This window comes from Oryzias latipes, chromosome 11 (assembly GCF_053564925.1).
Source record: "Oryzias latipes strain Hd-rR chromosome 11, Olatipes_Hd-rR_3.1".
In the NCBI taxonomy this organism is placed as follows: domain Eukaryota; kingdom Metazoa; phylum Chordata; class Actinopteri; order Beloniformes; family Adrianichthyidae; genus Oryzias; species Oryzias latipes.
Window position 1 is genome coordinate 8,798,033 of NC_136247.1, and position 16,070 is coordinate 8,814,102.

General features: G+C 38.0%; 1 protein-coding gene across 4 annotated transcripts; it reads right to left on the bottom strand.

Annotated features, from left to right (window-relative positions):
• Positions 1–3,120: 3,120 nt before the first annotated feature.
• ppp1r36 (protein phosphatase 1 regulatory subunit 36) lies at positions 3,121–14,233 on the bottom strand. Of its 4 annotated transcripts, none has more exons than XM_020707270.2 (11): positions 14,170–14,233; positions 12,837–12,901; positions 12,345–12,431; positions 12,145–12,284; positions 10,743–10,812; positions 10,593–10,670; positions 8,998–9,138; positions 7,217–7,256; positions 5,946–6,121; positions 5,053–5,244; positions 3,121–3,409 (listed from the first exon to the last, which is right to left on the bottom strand). In XM_020707270.2, the coding sequence occupies exons 1-11, from the start codon at positions 14,200–14,202 to the stop codon at positions 3,331–3,333; spliced, it is 1,101 nt and encodes a 366-aa protein (XP_020562929.1). In that variant the 5' UTR covers positions 14,203–14,233; the 3' UTR covers positions 3,121–3,330. The 4 variants fall into 4 exon arrangements, with proteins under 4 accessions (XP_020562929.1, XP_020562928.1, XP_078810843.1 ...); XM_020707269.2 differs by having other exon boundaries at positions 8,998–9,141; positions 14,170–14,230; XM_078954717.1 differs by having other exon boundaries at positions 8,998–9,141; positions 12,134–12,284; positions 14,170–14,225.
• Positions 14,234–16,070: the final 1,837 nt, after the last annotated feature.

Sequence of the window (16,070 nt, forward strand, 5' to 3'; positions counted from 1 at the left end):
TCTATTTCTGTTTTTTTTTCATGTACATAAATATATTTTAATGCTTTTAGTATATGATTTGTGAATTTTCGTAAATTTCTGCATTCTAACCATCACATGGATTTGGTTTAACCCACGTCTGGCAACTACCTGCCTGCTTTCGTCATTACTGAGCAACATATGAAATTCCACTTCTGCGCCAATGATACTCTGCAATTTCTCAATGAAACCAGGTCAAACCTGTCCGTTAAGGGTTTGAGCTGATTGGGGTGAGGTCACTTTAGGAAATGCCCCACCTTCATTTTACCTTTATAACCATTAAAACTATCTTCAAAGGCTTCAGGTTTCTTTCGCAAAAGTCTCCCATCCCCCAGCCCTCTGAAGTTCTCAGGCCTCTTCCTCAGGATTTATCTCTCCTCCTGGTGTCCCAGATTATATGGCCAATTAGGACTCAGGCAAAGCCCCTTCTGTTGCCAGCATGTGCGTGTTTGTGTGTGTGGAAGGCCACACTAGGACACGTGATGACCCAGAACACTGACCCACTGAGATTGTTCAGTGGATTGTGGTCACAAATTTATGTGAGAAAGGGTATCAACGTGGAAACGAGAACTTTTGAGCAAGGGGGTTTCACACTGATCTGTTTGGTCTGGATCATGTTTGGTAGGTCTAAAAACTCTGATCTGATCGGGCTGAAAAAAAAGAGGGCAGATGTTATGCTTATAAAGTCACTCCAGATTACCCAGCAAACCAAAAAGGGCCCCGTTTACTAAATACACCTGGTTGACTATCACAGCATTTGCAACATGGCATTTGTTTGATCAGCAAAATAGTACACACAAAACATTTGGCAGCTTTGCTTTCGTTGAATATACGATATGTGCAGTTTTAGAAGAAGTTACAGAAAATTGGGAGAAGAAAATATACATAAATTAATCATGCCGGTAGGCCACCTTTCGGCATGTGCCATCAGGGGTTGCCACAGAGAATCAGCTTTCACCGATTCGCACAGGTGGTAGAGAATTTTACGCCAGATGTCCTTCCTGACACAACCCTGTATTTGATCTGGGCTAGATAATGACACAGGGTGCCAAGAACCCATACTTGGCTTCCCCCGGCTGCATAGGCAGCAGCCTGAAGGGTCTTGCTCAAAGACACACACTGGATGAAGCTCATCATGCCCCCTTAACCCTTGTGCTATCCTAGACACTTTGACGTTAGGAGTTGGGTCATCTAGAGCAGTGTTTTTCAACCAGTGTGCCGCGGCACACTAGTGTGCCGTGGGAGATGGCCAAGTGTGCCGTGGGAAATTGCCCTCATTAACTGATCTAAAAACATTTCCCATCTCCAGGATTTTAGCTCTCTGTTCATCCAAACAGACCCTGATAAAACACTGAGGAGTTAGGAATATGAAAGATCGTAAAATACTTTTTCTTTGCGTTTATTTTATTTTATTAAAGACATTTTGATAAGAATGAGTACCGCGATTCAGCTGCACCTTCGGCTGTATTTTGGAAAAGTCCCGTGTTGGGGGGGTTAATCACATGTCATCGGTCTGACCAATCAGAAGTGCTTAAAGTCTTCACTTCCTTGTCCCGATTTAGCTCGTAAAGTCGCTCAGTTCTAACAGAAATACCAGCTAAAGCTCGTCTTTAGCGCTGTAGCTTTCCACAGAATCCGATGTCAGACCGTGGAACAAGTGAACAAAACAATGAAGCTCCGAAAACCGATCTTCGGCCGTTTTATGCACTACATTTCCCATGATGCATTGGGTTGTGAGAGTGACAGCGCAAAAGGAGATCTGTTGTTAAACGTCTTGAAACTAACGAACACACAAACTGTTTTTAAATCTTTTAACTTAACTTTTATTGCATCTTTTAGAAAAAAACAGCTGCAGTTTCCAGCTTTTTCTGTAACAATTATCTCAAAAATGCATGTGAGATTGTGCAGGGGCTGTAGATCAATACAGACTATGAGTTTGTCCTTTTTTTTTAATTTTTGGATGCTGGTGTGTCGCGGGATTTTTTTTAAGGTTAAAGTGTGCCGTGGCTCAGAAAAGGTTGAAAAACACTGATCTAGACCCACTAGACAGTGCGCTGAACCTTTTTTCTTCAAGGATTTGTGATCTTCACTGGTTTCCATGGATTACATGAAATCTTTCCACCTTTATCCACCTTTGTCATGGTAGGGAGAACACATCAATGTAAGGGTGGGGTCATCTAAGATAGCACAAGGGGTAAAAACAGACCCTGGATTCTCAGGGACCAGGTTCGGTAACTTTAGTGTGAAGTTCGGAAAGGTACGTGAAAACTGGAACATCCAAATGATTGTATGAGTTGAAGAAAGCACCTCTTTTGCACCTGTTTAAAAGTTTAGGAATTGTCAGCTGAGATTGATTGGTCACAGCCTATACTTGTTGGCCATTGTCAGTAAATGTACAGACTAGATTGGTGGTGTTCGAGTGTGCGTTGCTACGGCATCCCGCCTTTGGGCTCGTGACACAAAAAAACATGTTAACCTTTTTAAAGGCCTGTAATCTGTTTCTTCTAGCAACATTCCATTTCTCCTGTTCATTCCCCACTCTACATTGCAATAATTTAACATTTGCAAAACACAGGATGTGCCCAATTTTCCTTTACCACATTATCTACACTAAAAAGCACACTTTAAATACTTTTTTTTCCTGCCTTATAATCCGGAGTGCTTTATATGTGGATTAATCATGGTTGTGCTTAATGATCTAAAAAGCTATTTTAAGTGGTACACGGCACTCTGTCAAAGTATCCGTTTTGTTGTGTTTTTTTACAAAATGCAAAAAAAGGTTGAGTGTTTTGTAAATACGCTAACCCAGCTACCTTGTCGGACTGTGTGTTTTTTACCTGTTACCAACAATTTTAGGATTTAGCGTAGTCTCAGTAACATTTGTTGTTGGTAGTGTGTTGCAAACAAGGTTAGGAGTTACAGACCTGTGAATACGCTGACGTGGCTAACGTGTAACATGTCACAAACCAGTTCTTGAGTTACTGTGGACACAGTTAATATAGTCTGACTGACTTAGGGACTTATCTCTGACTCTTTTGTCTCGCTTAATGTGCCTAATATTTCGGTGCCCCTTTTTTATGATATAAATTCAAAAATAAACCATTTATTGATGGTGCGCCTTTTAATCCACTGCACCCTACAGTTAAAAAATATGGTACATAATATTGTTTGTACTTTTAATCTACTTTGAATTCACTTTTTTCTTTATAAAGGATCTTAATAAATTAAGTTCCAAGTGTTGGAAGAGTGACACATTTCACAAGTAGAACCAAAAAAACAAGTGAGTCCGGTGTAACGTTCTCCTCCTCTTCGTCAGTTTTCCATCTGTTCCACTAAAGGTCTCAGGCTGCTGCGGCAGAACTGACTGAGAGGTTTCCCGATAATGGAAGAACTGAGAACACAAAAAGCATTGATCATCATTTTTTTATCAAACAGGAACATTTCTGCTGCAGCTTTTATGCTTGCTGATTGGTGTTATGCACTGTGTTTCAGCATAATCAACTGAAAAATTTAGTGCATTGTTTAGTATTTTATGCATTTCAACTGAACAATGTTGACTTATCAGATGTTCCAGATGAAAAAGGCTCACATGAATAACAACATAGTTCACAGAAAAATCAACTGTTCTGATCAATTGCTTGTCATTTTGCTCCTCTAGACATTTCTGGGTAGTGTAGTCAAACCAATATGACGGTTTTGATTGGTTAATGCGTCTTTTGCGCCTCATTGTCCAAAAATATGTTAGTTTAATGCTAAGAAAAATGTAGAGTCCTGTTTTTTGATAATGAGGGATACTTTCTGTAGAATCACAAAATCCTGACTTGTGGTCACTGATTTAAACTCTATAGCTTGTAATAATTCAATGTTTTTTTTAAATAATTCAAAAATGTTGAGTTCCACAGATTAGAGTTTATTGAAATTTGAATAAAAAATGCTTCAAGCTTTAAACTTTGACTATACAAGTTAAACAGTCAACCAAATGGTATTTACAAAAACATTCAGATTTAAACGTGTTAATGGCAGCTAAAAAGAATCTAAATGGGAAGAAATACAGGCAATCCTTTCCAGTGAAGGGTTACATGACCTGTTTAATTTGAGTTAAACTCTAACAAGCCAAGCCTCACAGCTAGCATTTGGGCTAAAATAGATCCGAATCAGAGTGGTTGAAAAGTTACGGTAGTCGAAGGAATGTAAACACTGGAGCTAAAGCTCCGGTGTGAAAGGGTTAACAGTTTTACAAATCTAGACACTTTTGAAGGGACAATTACCATTTTTTGCATAACTATAATCTCACACTGACCGTTTACACACGTTAAAATGTCTTAACAAAACTTGCTACAATTCTGAAATGTTGTACAATTTCCGCTTCTGCTAATGATGTCTGGGCGCCATCTTGACTGCAGGTGGGTCCCCCTCCTAAATTTGGCATGGATGTACCCCTCCTTCAGAAAAGCCCTTTAGCCACGAGAAAAGTCCAAAATGGCAGCCATGTGTGAAGATGGCAGCCATATACAGTACTCAATTGTTACAGAAATATTCAATGTCTATTTGCCCCAGTCTCACAATGTGGGCTGTTCATGCACAAAACACAGTCCTTAAACTTGAGGGGTATCTAGAGAGCACTATATATATATATATATATATATATATATATATATATATATATATATATATATATATATATATATATATATATATATATATATATATATATATATATATATATATATATATATATATATATATATATATATATATATATATTCTACATTTTAAAATCTTGGATTTTCTCGAGGCTAACGTGCTTTTCTGAAAGAGAGGATCTTAAGTTAAATCTGTGTGAAATATGGTGCTTGTACCATAAAATGCACAATTATTTTAATAACCGGCTCCACTAATTACCTGCTTCTCAAACTGAGCAAATTACCATTGCGGTCCGCCATTGTGCAGATTTGGCCAATAGATACATTTATTTGAGTGTCCTCCTCTCTTTTTCACTATGAGCTCCATTTGGCTCTAGACGTGATGCTCTACCTGCTGGGAGCTGGCTGCTGCTTCGACTGCTCAATCAAAGCTCTCGAGGAACAAACGCTGGCCCATGGCAAGCCCTGACTCCGCCCCCGGATCCCCGCAAACAGATGAGGGGAGCGATCTTTGGGCGAAGGCAGCAGACATATCATCAAAGGGGATCGCTGTGAGGCCACTTGGCTGAGGTCCACCATGGTTCTAGTGAAGATCAAATGAAGAAGATGTGAGACTTTCATGCAGCAGCTTGGCACTAATGCCCTGTATAGAACAAAGAATTGACAGAAAATTAATCTCTTTGGAATTAAGATGATTTTTAGTTTGTTTATTTTTTTTTAAATCCATAAAAAAAATTTGCAACATATTTTATGAGATACATATAGTATAATTATGAGACGTTGGATGATTTGGTAAGTTCATTGTTCAGGAAACATCACATTATTTACCCACTGTCTCATATTTGATCCACACATTTTTAACATGGTTTAAATGTGTTTTTAAAAAAACGTATTAACAACTTTTTACTTTCTCACAATAAAACAAGTAGTCATTTAAAAAATATGAATAACAATAGATGAGTCACTCTCACCATAAAGTTGTGGAAATTAGCTAAACATTTCCCGCCAAAAGTCTTTTGAAGATTTCACTGAAGTAGCTATTTTAAAATGAGCAGGAAAAGCCCTTCTGCTGCTCCTAATGGAATAATAATGCACTTCAGGACAGAAAACAGGGACCAGCTCATATCCAATTGGTTTTAGGGAAAGTTTGGATCATGATAATGAGATAGTGGTCTTAGAAACACGTGTATCAAATATGATACGGATGATTGTAGGCTTAATAGAAGTAGGAACTGGCATAAAAAGTGGTTTCTTTTTTGTCTTTCATGTCCTGCAGAGGTGCACCTTTGACTGGCCGACCCAACAGCTGAGGTTCCCTTTGACTCTTCGTTCATCCTCTCCTTCATAGCTGCGTTGAAGGTGTCGGAGTAGAGAAGTCGCCCCACCTCATGTTGGATTACTTTCATGTGCGTTCTGCGAAAAGCCACCCAGGCGACGCAACATAGGAAGCTGTACAAACTCTAGATCAATTAGGAAGCAGAAGTCTCATATTCATCACAGCGTTCCTTCACTTTTTTCCATTCCAGTAGTTAGTGTCTCAAACATCTGGCAGCTGTGAGATCTGACTATTGTTCTAGCTAACTACAGCCTTCTAACAAAACTAAACTTGAGATGTGAAAGCTGCCATTTTGGTTTTGATGGGATAAACGACTCCAGCCCTCGCTTAATGACATGAGGACTACCATCAAGGAAATCTTAGCGGTGGAGAACTGATAACTGCCACCCTTTGTATTTTACAAACTCATTGCTACAGTAAAGAAAACATGGATGGCGTTAAGAGAGTAGCTTGGGTTCATTGTTTTAGAGAGCTCTACAAAGGCACTGGCAGCTAGTATGTTAAGTTTCACTGTCTTCTTTAGGAGTTGAGTCTAAATGATGGTAAGTTTTAGCGGTACTTCCGTCTCTTCATAGCCTAGTTTGACAACTTGCTGTCTCGCATTAGTCTGTGGAAAGAAAATATATAACAAAAAAATTAATAATAAAATGATCTTTTCATTATATTTTTGTCTTTTTACAGACGTCATGAAGTGCAGGGGGAGTGCAAACAGCCAATGTTGGTTTTGGACTCCACCCACTAATCACATCATCAATATGTCACCACCAAAGCTTAGTTCCTGATTGGTTGATGCACAAGTTTTAGATTTCTGAACTCTGTAACACTTGCGAAGTCCGTCAAACTTTTTGACATGCCGCCCCAAAATGGTCGGCGGTCACCCTATGACCTTGTGGAACGTTTTTACATTGATGCAACATGAAGACTGACCACCTCCGATGTTCAAATCACCTTCTTTGTGAACGCAGCATTAAACGTCTCTGGTGTGCTCAAACAGATGTGTAAATGTGTGTGCATTTGGAAGCTAATGGATGACAAAAAGAGCTTTCAGAACCAATACCTAAAAACAAAAACAAAAAATTCTGGACCATTTAACTTCTTTTAAACATTTTCTGGTGATATAAAGGTCTCAATAGCGGCTGGTTGAATTCTGTGCTCAGTTGAAAATTAACCAATCATAAATCTGTAAACTTTAGGTGATACTAATCTTTGTAGCACTTACAGCATGCAGCAGACTCTCCGTTTTGTTGAAACATGTGATTCTGGAGAAATAAAAACAAACACAAAAATACTTACAGGAGTCTGGTTAACAATCAATCCAAGTTTTTAGTCTGACTTTTTATTATTATTTTTTAAGAATGAGACATCCAAAGATAATATCCAAGATATTAGAAAAACTTTTTGTTAAAAGAATGAATAATTTTATTGGAAAGTTTAATTTATTGCATGAGGATCAATATGGTTTTAGGGCTGGTAGATCTACTTCAATGGCGATAATGCATCTAGTTGATCATATTTCTTCCTCGATAGAGAAGAAGAAATTTACTGTAGGCGTTTTTGTTGATCTTCAAAAAGCATTTGATACATTAAATCACACTATGTTACTTAGTAGGTTACAGAAATATGGTTTTAGAGGAATAGCATATTCCTGGTTAGAAAGTTATCTTATTAACAGATGTCAGTATGTTTATTTCAATAACGAAAAATCTGATATGTGTCCTGTTACATGTGGAGTACCCCAGGGGTCCCTATTGGGTCCTATATTATTTATTTTATACATAAACGACCTTTGTAAAGTTTCTGATTTGTTAAATTGTGTTTTATATGCTGACGACACTACTTTGTATTTATCTGGAGATAACCTGGAAAAGCTTCTTTCAGACATAACAAAAGAATTATCCATAATCAAACAATGGTTTGATTCAAACAAACTGTCTTTAAATCAAAATAAAACCAAGTACATTATATTTGGCTATAGAAAACGGGAAAACATCTCTGAGTTAAAAATTGAGGATGTTGTTCTTGAAAGAGTAAATGAAATAAAATTTCTGGGAGTAATCTTGAATCATACATTATCATGGAAACCACACATAACTTATATTCTCTCTAAATTGTCCAAATCATTAGCCATCCTACATAAAGTCAAATATTTTTTAAACACAGCTACATTGTATATTCTATATTGTTCCTTCATGATTCCTTATTTGACCTATTGTTTAGAAATCTGGGGGCATAGTTACAAGTCAAATACAAAACCTATTTTTATTCTGCAAAAAAAAGCAATTAGAATTGTAAACCACTCTTCATACAATCAATCCACAAAACAAATATTTCCTAAATTAAGGGCAATAAAATTTTATGATTTAGTTTATCTTATTACTGGAATTTTTATGTTTAAAGTTAAAAAACAATGTGTACCTGCCAAAATACTGAGTTTGTTCGAAATAAAAGTTGATAATTATGATTTTCGAGGTAAAGATATGTTTAAAAAGAAAGTGGTCAGAACTAACGCATTAAGAAATAGTGTTTTTGTTCAGGGGGTCAACATGTGGAATTTATTATCAGACGAACTGAAAAATGCAAAATCCATACTGCACTTTAAGAAAATGTATAAAGTTAAAATGTTTCAAAAATACCTTCTGGACTGAGAGACTTTGGTGGTTGTGAGGTCATTTTGAGAAGTGTTTGTTTTGTTTTTGGTTTTTGGTTTTTTCATCTTTTTTATTTTCTGATTTAAGGTTCTAACAGTTTGTAGGTAGATGTAATGTTTGTATTCAGGGTTGGGGAAATAAGCCTTGGCTTCACCCAACACCTTTTTCGGTTAATTTTGTTTAATGTTTATGTTATGTTTATTTATTTATTATTATTATTATTATTTTTAATGTTTATGTTGACATTGATCAGTGTCAATGTTTATGTTGATGTTTTTAAGTTTGTTTGTTTAACATAACCGAAATAAAGTTTCTCACACATGTCTCATGTAGAGTTGAGACAGAAACTCACCTGGGATGCTGTTGATGCTTTTCTGTCTGCAGGCCAGTCATTAGGCTAAAGTAGGAGACAGCTAGCTTCCTTTGAGCCCTCTGTAACTTAGGCCAAGTCTGCTTGTTCTTCTGCTGCTTAGAGGCTATGTGTGCACTGACACTGCTGTGCAAAAGAAAGAAATAAAAATTGAAGGCATTTGTGCAGCCAGAAGATGTAGCTCTGTTCCTAAAACTGCAAACAAAAAGCAGCTAGTTGTTAGCCTCTTACAGCAGAGACATGGCACGTTGATGATTTATTAAAAAAATACATTTAAAAACCTCTTTTGGGCAAAAAACGCTCCAGCGCAATGCATTGTGGTCTATATTCTCCGATCTAGTGAGCGTCGGTGCTTACAGTTTTTTCTGGGAAATTTCCAGGGCACTTGATTTTGGAATTGTAGATTCAGACGGCTCTACAAAATGGTGAAAGCACTATATAGTGAGTAGTGAAGGAATTTGGACACAAATAGGTCACTAACTTTCCAGCTAGTATCCAATTTTTTGCTAGCACCTAATTGTTAGCTTCTTTGGGATAATCTTTTAAAAAGGAGAAAACCATTTATAAGGTGGATTTGTGGTGTTTGAGCAGACTGGCATCTGGCATCATGACTAATGTCTAAACTGGGATTTGAACCAATGACAATACAATGAGTAGACTGGCAGAATTAACCTAAGAAGTTGTTGTTAGCATCTAATGCTAATAGCAATTTGAGAAGCAAAATGCTTTCCATTAGCTTCAAATGACAATTCTCTTGAAATTTGTATGTCCTTTTTTTTTTAAAACAACAACTTTTTTCCCCCAACTTTTCTGCAAGCTAGGAGAGCTTAGAAATGAATGTTAAATTAGTGTTATGGAAACTCAAAATCATAGAAATATGAAGTCTTGGTGCTCAATTAAAAATGTTTCTAATGTTTTTTTGCATTAAATTTTTAAGTTCTCCGAACTCTCCTTTTTTTTTTACATTGTAAGGAAAGAAAATGTCTATTTATCAAACTCAATATTATATTGTGGCAAAGCAAGAAATGTGGAGTCAACCAAAGCAGAAATTGTCCAGTTTTACAATTTGCTGATGATAAAGTGATGTATTAGGAAGATTATGTGTTTCTGCTGAAATTAAATAAAATTATGACTTATAATCTAAAAAAAATATATATTTTCTGTTACACGACTCATTTTAAAAATATGAAGATTTGGTGCTCAATCTAAAATGTCCCTGAGGTTTTTTGCCTTAAAATCTTGAGTACTTCCAATTCTCTGTTTTTTACAGTGTAAGGAAAGAAACTAGCAAAGCAAGACGTTTGGAGTTAACTAAAGCAGAAAGTGTCCAGTTATACAGTTTGATGAAGATAAAGTGATTTATTAGAAATATGTGTTTCTGCACAAATTAAATAAATTTGTCACTTTTTCTCTGGAAAATTTCCTTTTCCTTTACATGATCTGGAATTATTTTCCAATGGTGTTTCTTTCACAAATTCAGATTTATTTTTTTGGGTGTGTGAATCATTTAGCATCATTTAGTGGTTAAAAATAAATCCTTTGAGAGAGATTTGATGAAACCGTTTGCCTCCACTAACCCTTCCTCCAGTTCAAGCTCAAAGAAGCAGCTTAGGTACAGAAGCAGAGCGGTGATTACGTCATCAAGTTCTTCGCTCCTGAACACAGAACTGAGAGTCAGGTTGTGCTTCCAACACTGATCATCAGTTGAGGAAATCAGTGAATCTCACCTTAGGATGTCTAAGAAGCAGGATGGAATAGGAAGCCTATAGTTGTCCTGCAGCAGGCTGACCGCCACTTCTGTAATAAATCCGAACAAGACACAAGCTTCAACAAGGTTACAGAGTGCCCTGATGACCAGGATTGGTAAACACTGGTCTTAGAAACATTTGCCCTTTCGTTTACACTTTGAGGGATCCAGACTTGCTAGTAATCTGTTAGATAACTTCAGATTACCAGTTTCTCAAACTTTTCTAAGTTTCTCTGTCATTCAAGTTTAGTTTGCTATATTTAAAAAAAAATTCAAGGGGCCTTAAAGTTCCACTACAACCATTTTTCTTTTTTTGTAAAATCTTTCCCAGTAGTCTTTTAATATGATGGTGCAGACCACTATAGCCTTCCTCAATTTTGGGTTCAAGATCTCACCCCGTAGGGTCTAAATGAACACAAGAACGGTGAGTGAAAATCCCAGAACCACACGGGGGGACCTAGTGAATAGTCCCCCTGCTAGACCCAGTAATTCAATTCAGTTTTATTTGTATAGCCCAAATTCACTGTCTCGATGGGCTTCGTATCGGTAATTGAAAAAATAAAACATAAAATCAGTTATGAGTTAAAGTTAAAACCCAGATTATGTGCAGGCCCGTCTAAAGTTTGCTAGAGAGCATTTGGATGATCCAGAAGAGGATTAGGAGAATGTCCTATGGTCAGATGAAACCAAAATAGAACTTTCTGGTTAGAACTCTATTCGTCGTGTTTGGAGGAGAAAGAATGCCAAGTTGCATGCAAAGAACATCAAACCTACTGTAAAGCATGGGGGTGGAAACATCATGGTTTGGTCCTGTTTTTTTTAGCAAAGGGACCAGGACGACTGATCCATGTAAAGGAAAGAATAAAAGGGGCCATGTATGGTCAGATTTTCAGTGTAAACCTCCTTCCATCAGGAAGGGCCTTGAAGATGAAACATGGCTGGGTCTTTCAGCATGACAACGATCCCAAACACACTACCCTGATAATGAGGGGAGTGGCTTCATAAGAAGCATTTCAAGCTTCTGCAGCAGACTAGCCAGTCTTCAAATCTCAACCACATAGAAAATCATTGGAGGGAGTTGAAAGTCTGTGTTGCCCAGCGACAGCCCTAAAACATCACTGCTCTAGAGGAAATCTAAGACTAAACACTTTTTTTGTCACACTGTATGTCCTCAATTATGAGAAAAATGCTACATGTTAAAAACACTAAAAAGGTGATTTCCATTGGAGTGGGTCTTTAGGTTGTTTAAATTGTTTTTCAAAAAGTGTCTGACTTCAAGACAAAGTCATTGTTGTTTTTAAACAACATTTCTTAGAAACTTGTTAAAAACAGAAACTAAACCCCACTTCAAACTAAATTGGTCTGCATTACGTGACACTTGCGTTTGACATCCTGCACAGTGACGGTTTCTCCTTGTTGCTCCATCAAAGACGTCCTGAAGGTTTCCAGCTGAGTGGCTCCGATGCGGCTTGTTCTTCCGGTGTGGCGCCCCGTGTGGTTGATGGCGTGTACTCCAGCCAGCCTGCAGCAGAGTATCAGTGAGTCTGTGCCTCATCATGGTCTTTATGAACGCAATACCCACCATTCCGCTCTCAGCTGAAGCTCCAGGAAGTCGGTATCGGGCTGGCTCCGCCTCCTCAGGGCATCCTCGTCCTCTACACGAAAGTTACTTTTAAAGAACCAGATTAAAATGAGAAGATGGAGATTATGATTTTAAAAACATTTTTCCTCAAGATCAACATTTGCTGCTTCACAAACCAGTAAACAGAAAATTAATTGAGTGAAATTAAAAGAAGAAAATACTCTACGAGGTAAAAAATTGTGTAGATATATTTATGTATCCCAGCTTTTCTATTGGAAGATTTATTTTAGGCATGAAGTCATTACGTCCACACTGAAAACCTCTTGTTTTCTGTTTGATCCTCCTCCTTTTCCTCTCTAATAATGAAATGCCACCATCAATACAAAAGGAAAAGACATCATACATCTAATTCATCAACTCTGCAGACGTTCTTGTTTTGTCAGAAAGAAGATTTACATTTACACCTCTGAAGGAAAAGAAACTGAAAGCCACCTAACAGACTCCACACTCTGAGCCTCGTTGCTCCACCTCCAGAGGCCGAGAGGCGGTGCATTCACCTGGAAAGTGAGAAAACAACATAAACCTAAAGGAAGCATCTGGATTCTCAAGGATTCAAATATTCTAAAAACCTCCTCTGGGGGAATTTTCTGAGTTGTTTTTTTTTTTTTTTAAATGGAAGCACACATTGGAAAAAGCATTTGTTTAGTTGCTAAGACTGAAAAACTCAAATTTATTCTGAAACACTAGCTGACCACTTCTAGTTGGACATTTCAAACTATGATCTAGTTGGCACCAGAGGGTACTTCACCAAAAAGCTCTCCCTCCATTCACAGCATCTTCTCTCTGAAGGGTTGTGTCATTTAGGTTTTTGCCAAACCCCAATCTTGCTTTTTTCACGCCTCCTGGATCTCCTACATCCCTTTTCATTCAGATGGTGGTGGATGGTGCAAACACCAATGTTCCCTGTGTTTGTAGTTCAGCTTGAACTAGTTTGGAGGCGTTTTCCAATTAGAACAACCCTGTGTTGTAAATCTTCATCATTTTGCTCTTCCGTTCAAGTCCAGGGGGTTCCCCACAGCGCCACAGCTCTTGATGATAAAGTTGGGCGTAGTAGAAACTGGAACACAGAAATCTCTGGACATAGACTTGTAGCCTTGAAAGTGTCCAAATCTTTCCAGAGGAATGTCTGTTTCCTGTTACCCTAAACCCCGAGTCTAAATAAAAATAACAGGAACAACGGCTGCTAAAAAAACAATTATTTACCACAGTTTTGACATTTTTTGCAGCCTTTTTAAAAAAAATTCTGAGTCAGTTATTGTTATCCGAGTTATTCCAGTGCAAACAAGAACATCAAACATGTGAATTCCAAAACCATTTGCTATAGGTTTAGATTCTGAACGGAAATATTGCATTTTCTGACAATGTTTTGCTCATCTAGTATGTATCGTTCTATACTTTCCCTTCGTTTTTCAACACCCTTCCATATTTTCCTGTTTTCCTCTCCTCCCTGCGTTTTTCTGCCACACACAGAGAATGCACGTCCTCTAATAATGTACTGTTTTTGTGTGTGATGTCCGTAACCCTTGTGCTATCCTAGGCACTTTACCATTGGGAGTTGGGTCATCTAGACCCACTAGACAGTGCGCTGAACCTTTTTTCTTCAATGATTTGTGATCTTTACTGGTGTCCATGGATTACATGAAATCTTTCCACCTTTATCCACCTTTGTCATGGTAGGGAGAACACCTCAATGTAAGGGTGGGGTCGTAGGATAGCACAAGTGTTAAACAACAAATGTGAGAGATCAGAGAATGTGGAAACTCACGCTGCTGTCTGTGGTCTTGAGCTGTGCCTCCATCTCTGTTGTTGGATTCTGTATCCAGGCAACCCCCAGCGCTGCTCTCCATTGCCCTCTTCTGGATTTTCCAAGGCAGCAACACAAGGTGCAACTTTATTCTCAGTTTCTGCTCAGAAATGTAACATTGGTTTGTTTTTAGATAATGAAAAATAGCAGAAAAAACGATTTGATTACCCATCTGTTCATTTTCTGATCCTGCTGAATCCCTGTTGGGGGTCATGGCGTTGCTGGAGCCTATCCCTGCTGTTGGGCAAAGGCGGGGTACACAGGGCCACATAATCACACACACACTCACACCTAGGAACAATTTAGAGACACTGATTATCCGATGAAGCATGTTTTTGGACTGTGGGAGGAAACCAGAGTTCCCAGAGAAAACCCACACATACATAAGGAGAACATGCAAACTCCACACAGAAAGGTCCCAGCCGGGATTTGAACCTCTTGTAAGGTGAGTGCTAACCACTACAACACTGTGCAGCCCCAATTTCATTTACATAGAGCTATTTTCTTATGTTTATTTGTCATAAGTGAGGTTCAAAGCAATCAGCAGCAGCAGATAAGATGTTCTAATCATCCATGGCAAAAGCCTCTGTAATCAGTTTTATCTTATTAAACACCTTGTGAGCAAGCAGCTCTAGAAGCTCCAGATCTAGGGCATTGCTCTTTATCAGTTAGATCTTTAAGTCACCTGTTCTGACATGTACTGTCTGATACGTCACCATTGTTCCTCTGAGCATCTGGAATGTAGATCTGCTGCTTACATGATCGGCGTGACGACACTGCAGCTGCTGAAAAGGTCTGCTCCATCAGCAGTGCTCTCCATCATATATTTACGATTCTAATTCATTAGAATTAGTCTAAAAAGCAAGAAAAAAACTTTAGCATTACTTTTCCTTTTATTAAATCTTATTTTCTAGGAGGTGAGGCTCTAAAACAGCCCAACACACCTTTACAGCAAATAAATGGTGCAGTTACCAGGTTTCACCAGCAGGGGGCAGCTAACTTCAGCTCACTTACTTAAATTGTATTACTTAATTTATCTTATTTTGTCTATTTTATTTCCTTAGTGCAATAAAGTTCATAGGGTCTGTATTACTAACTGACTTCTTGGTTCTTTTGTTATCAGACACGGGTGGCGTTTTTCACGTACCTGACATGTTTCGAACGAAAACGAAAGACGTCCGTCGAAACATGTATGTGAGAAACAGAACCGTGTCTGATAACAAAAGAACCAAGAAGTCAGTTTTTTGATTTCTTCTGTGTTTGTGAACGCTGCTCAGCTGACAACATTTAGAGTTGATTGGGGGAATGAGCTTTTGCAATTAGCAATGTGGTATTTCAGAAACACTAGGGGCCGTTCAGAACCACATGTGCACTTTCTATTTAAAACCAAATTTGCATTTGAAAATGTTGCCAACTGTTATTTTAATATTAATGAGCCTGGGAGTTTTAGTGAACGCAGCTCAGATGGTGTTCACATACACTTTATAAGGTGCTACATTACCTAAATCTGCCTTTATAAACATTGTTTTTTATGAAAAGTCCATCTACTGAAGAGCCTTTTGTAGAAGAAACAGACACAATCAGTAGTTCTGCTTCCGTCCACCAGGTTGGATCCAGGTTCTGATTGGCTGGAACCACCTGATCCAGATAAAAAGCAGGAGACAGAAGGGCCATCCCGACACATAGATGGTTGGTGTGGAGGACAAAACCTAAGGAACAGGGGTCCAGAAAGACTGAGCCATCAGGAAGAATACAAAGCTGCAGGGAAAGCGGGCGGGGCTACATTAAGTGAATAACAGGTTCTATTTTTGTTGAAAACATTTATCATGATATTTTTATAAATATTTGAAAGAAGGATGGAG

Coding starts and splice junctions, on each gene's coding strand:
- ppp1r36 (XM_020707269.2), bottom strand. CDS start 14,202: ATGGAGGCACAGCTCAAGACCACAGACAGCAGC. Junction 12,285..12,344: donor CTTCAGCTGAGAGCGGAATG/GTGGGTATTGCG, acceptor ACTCTGCTGCAG/GCTGGCTGGAGTACACGCCA. Junction 3,410..5,052: donor CAGCAGCCAGCTCCCAGCAG/GTAGAGCATCAC, acceptor TTGTGTTCTCAG/TTCTTCCATTATCGGGAAAC.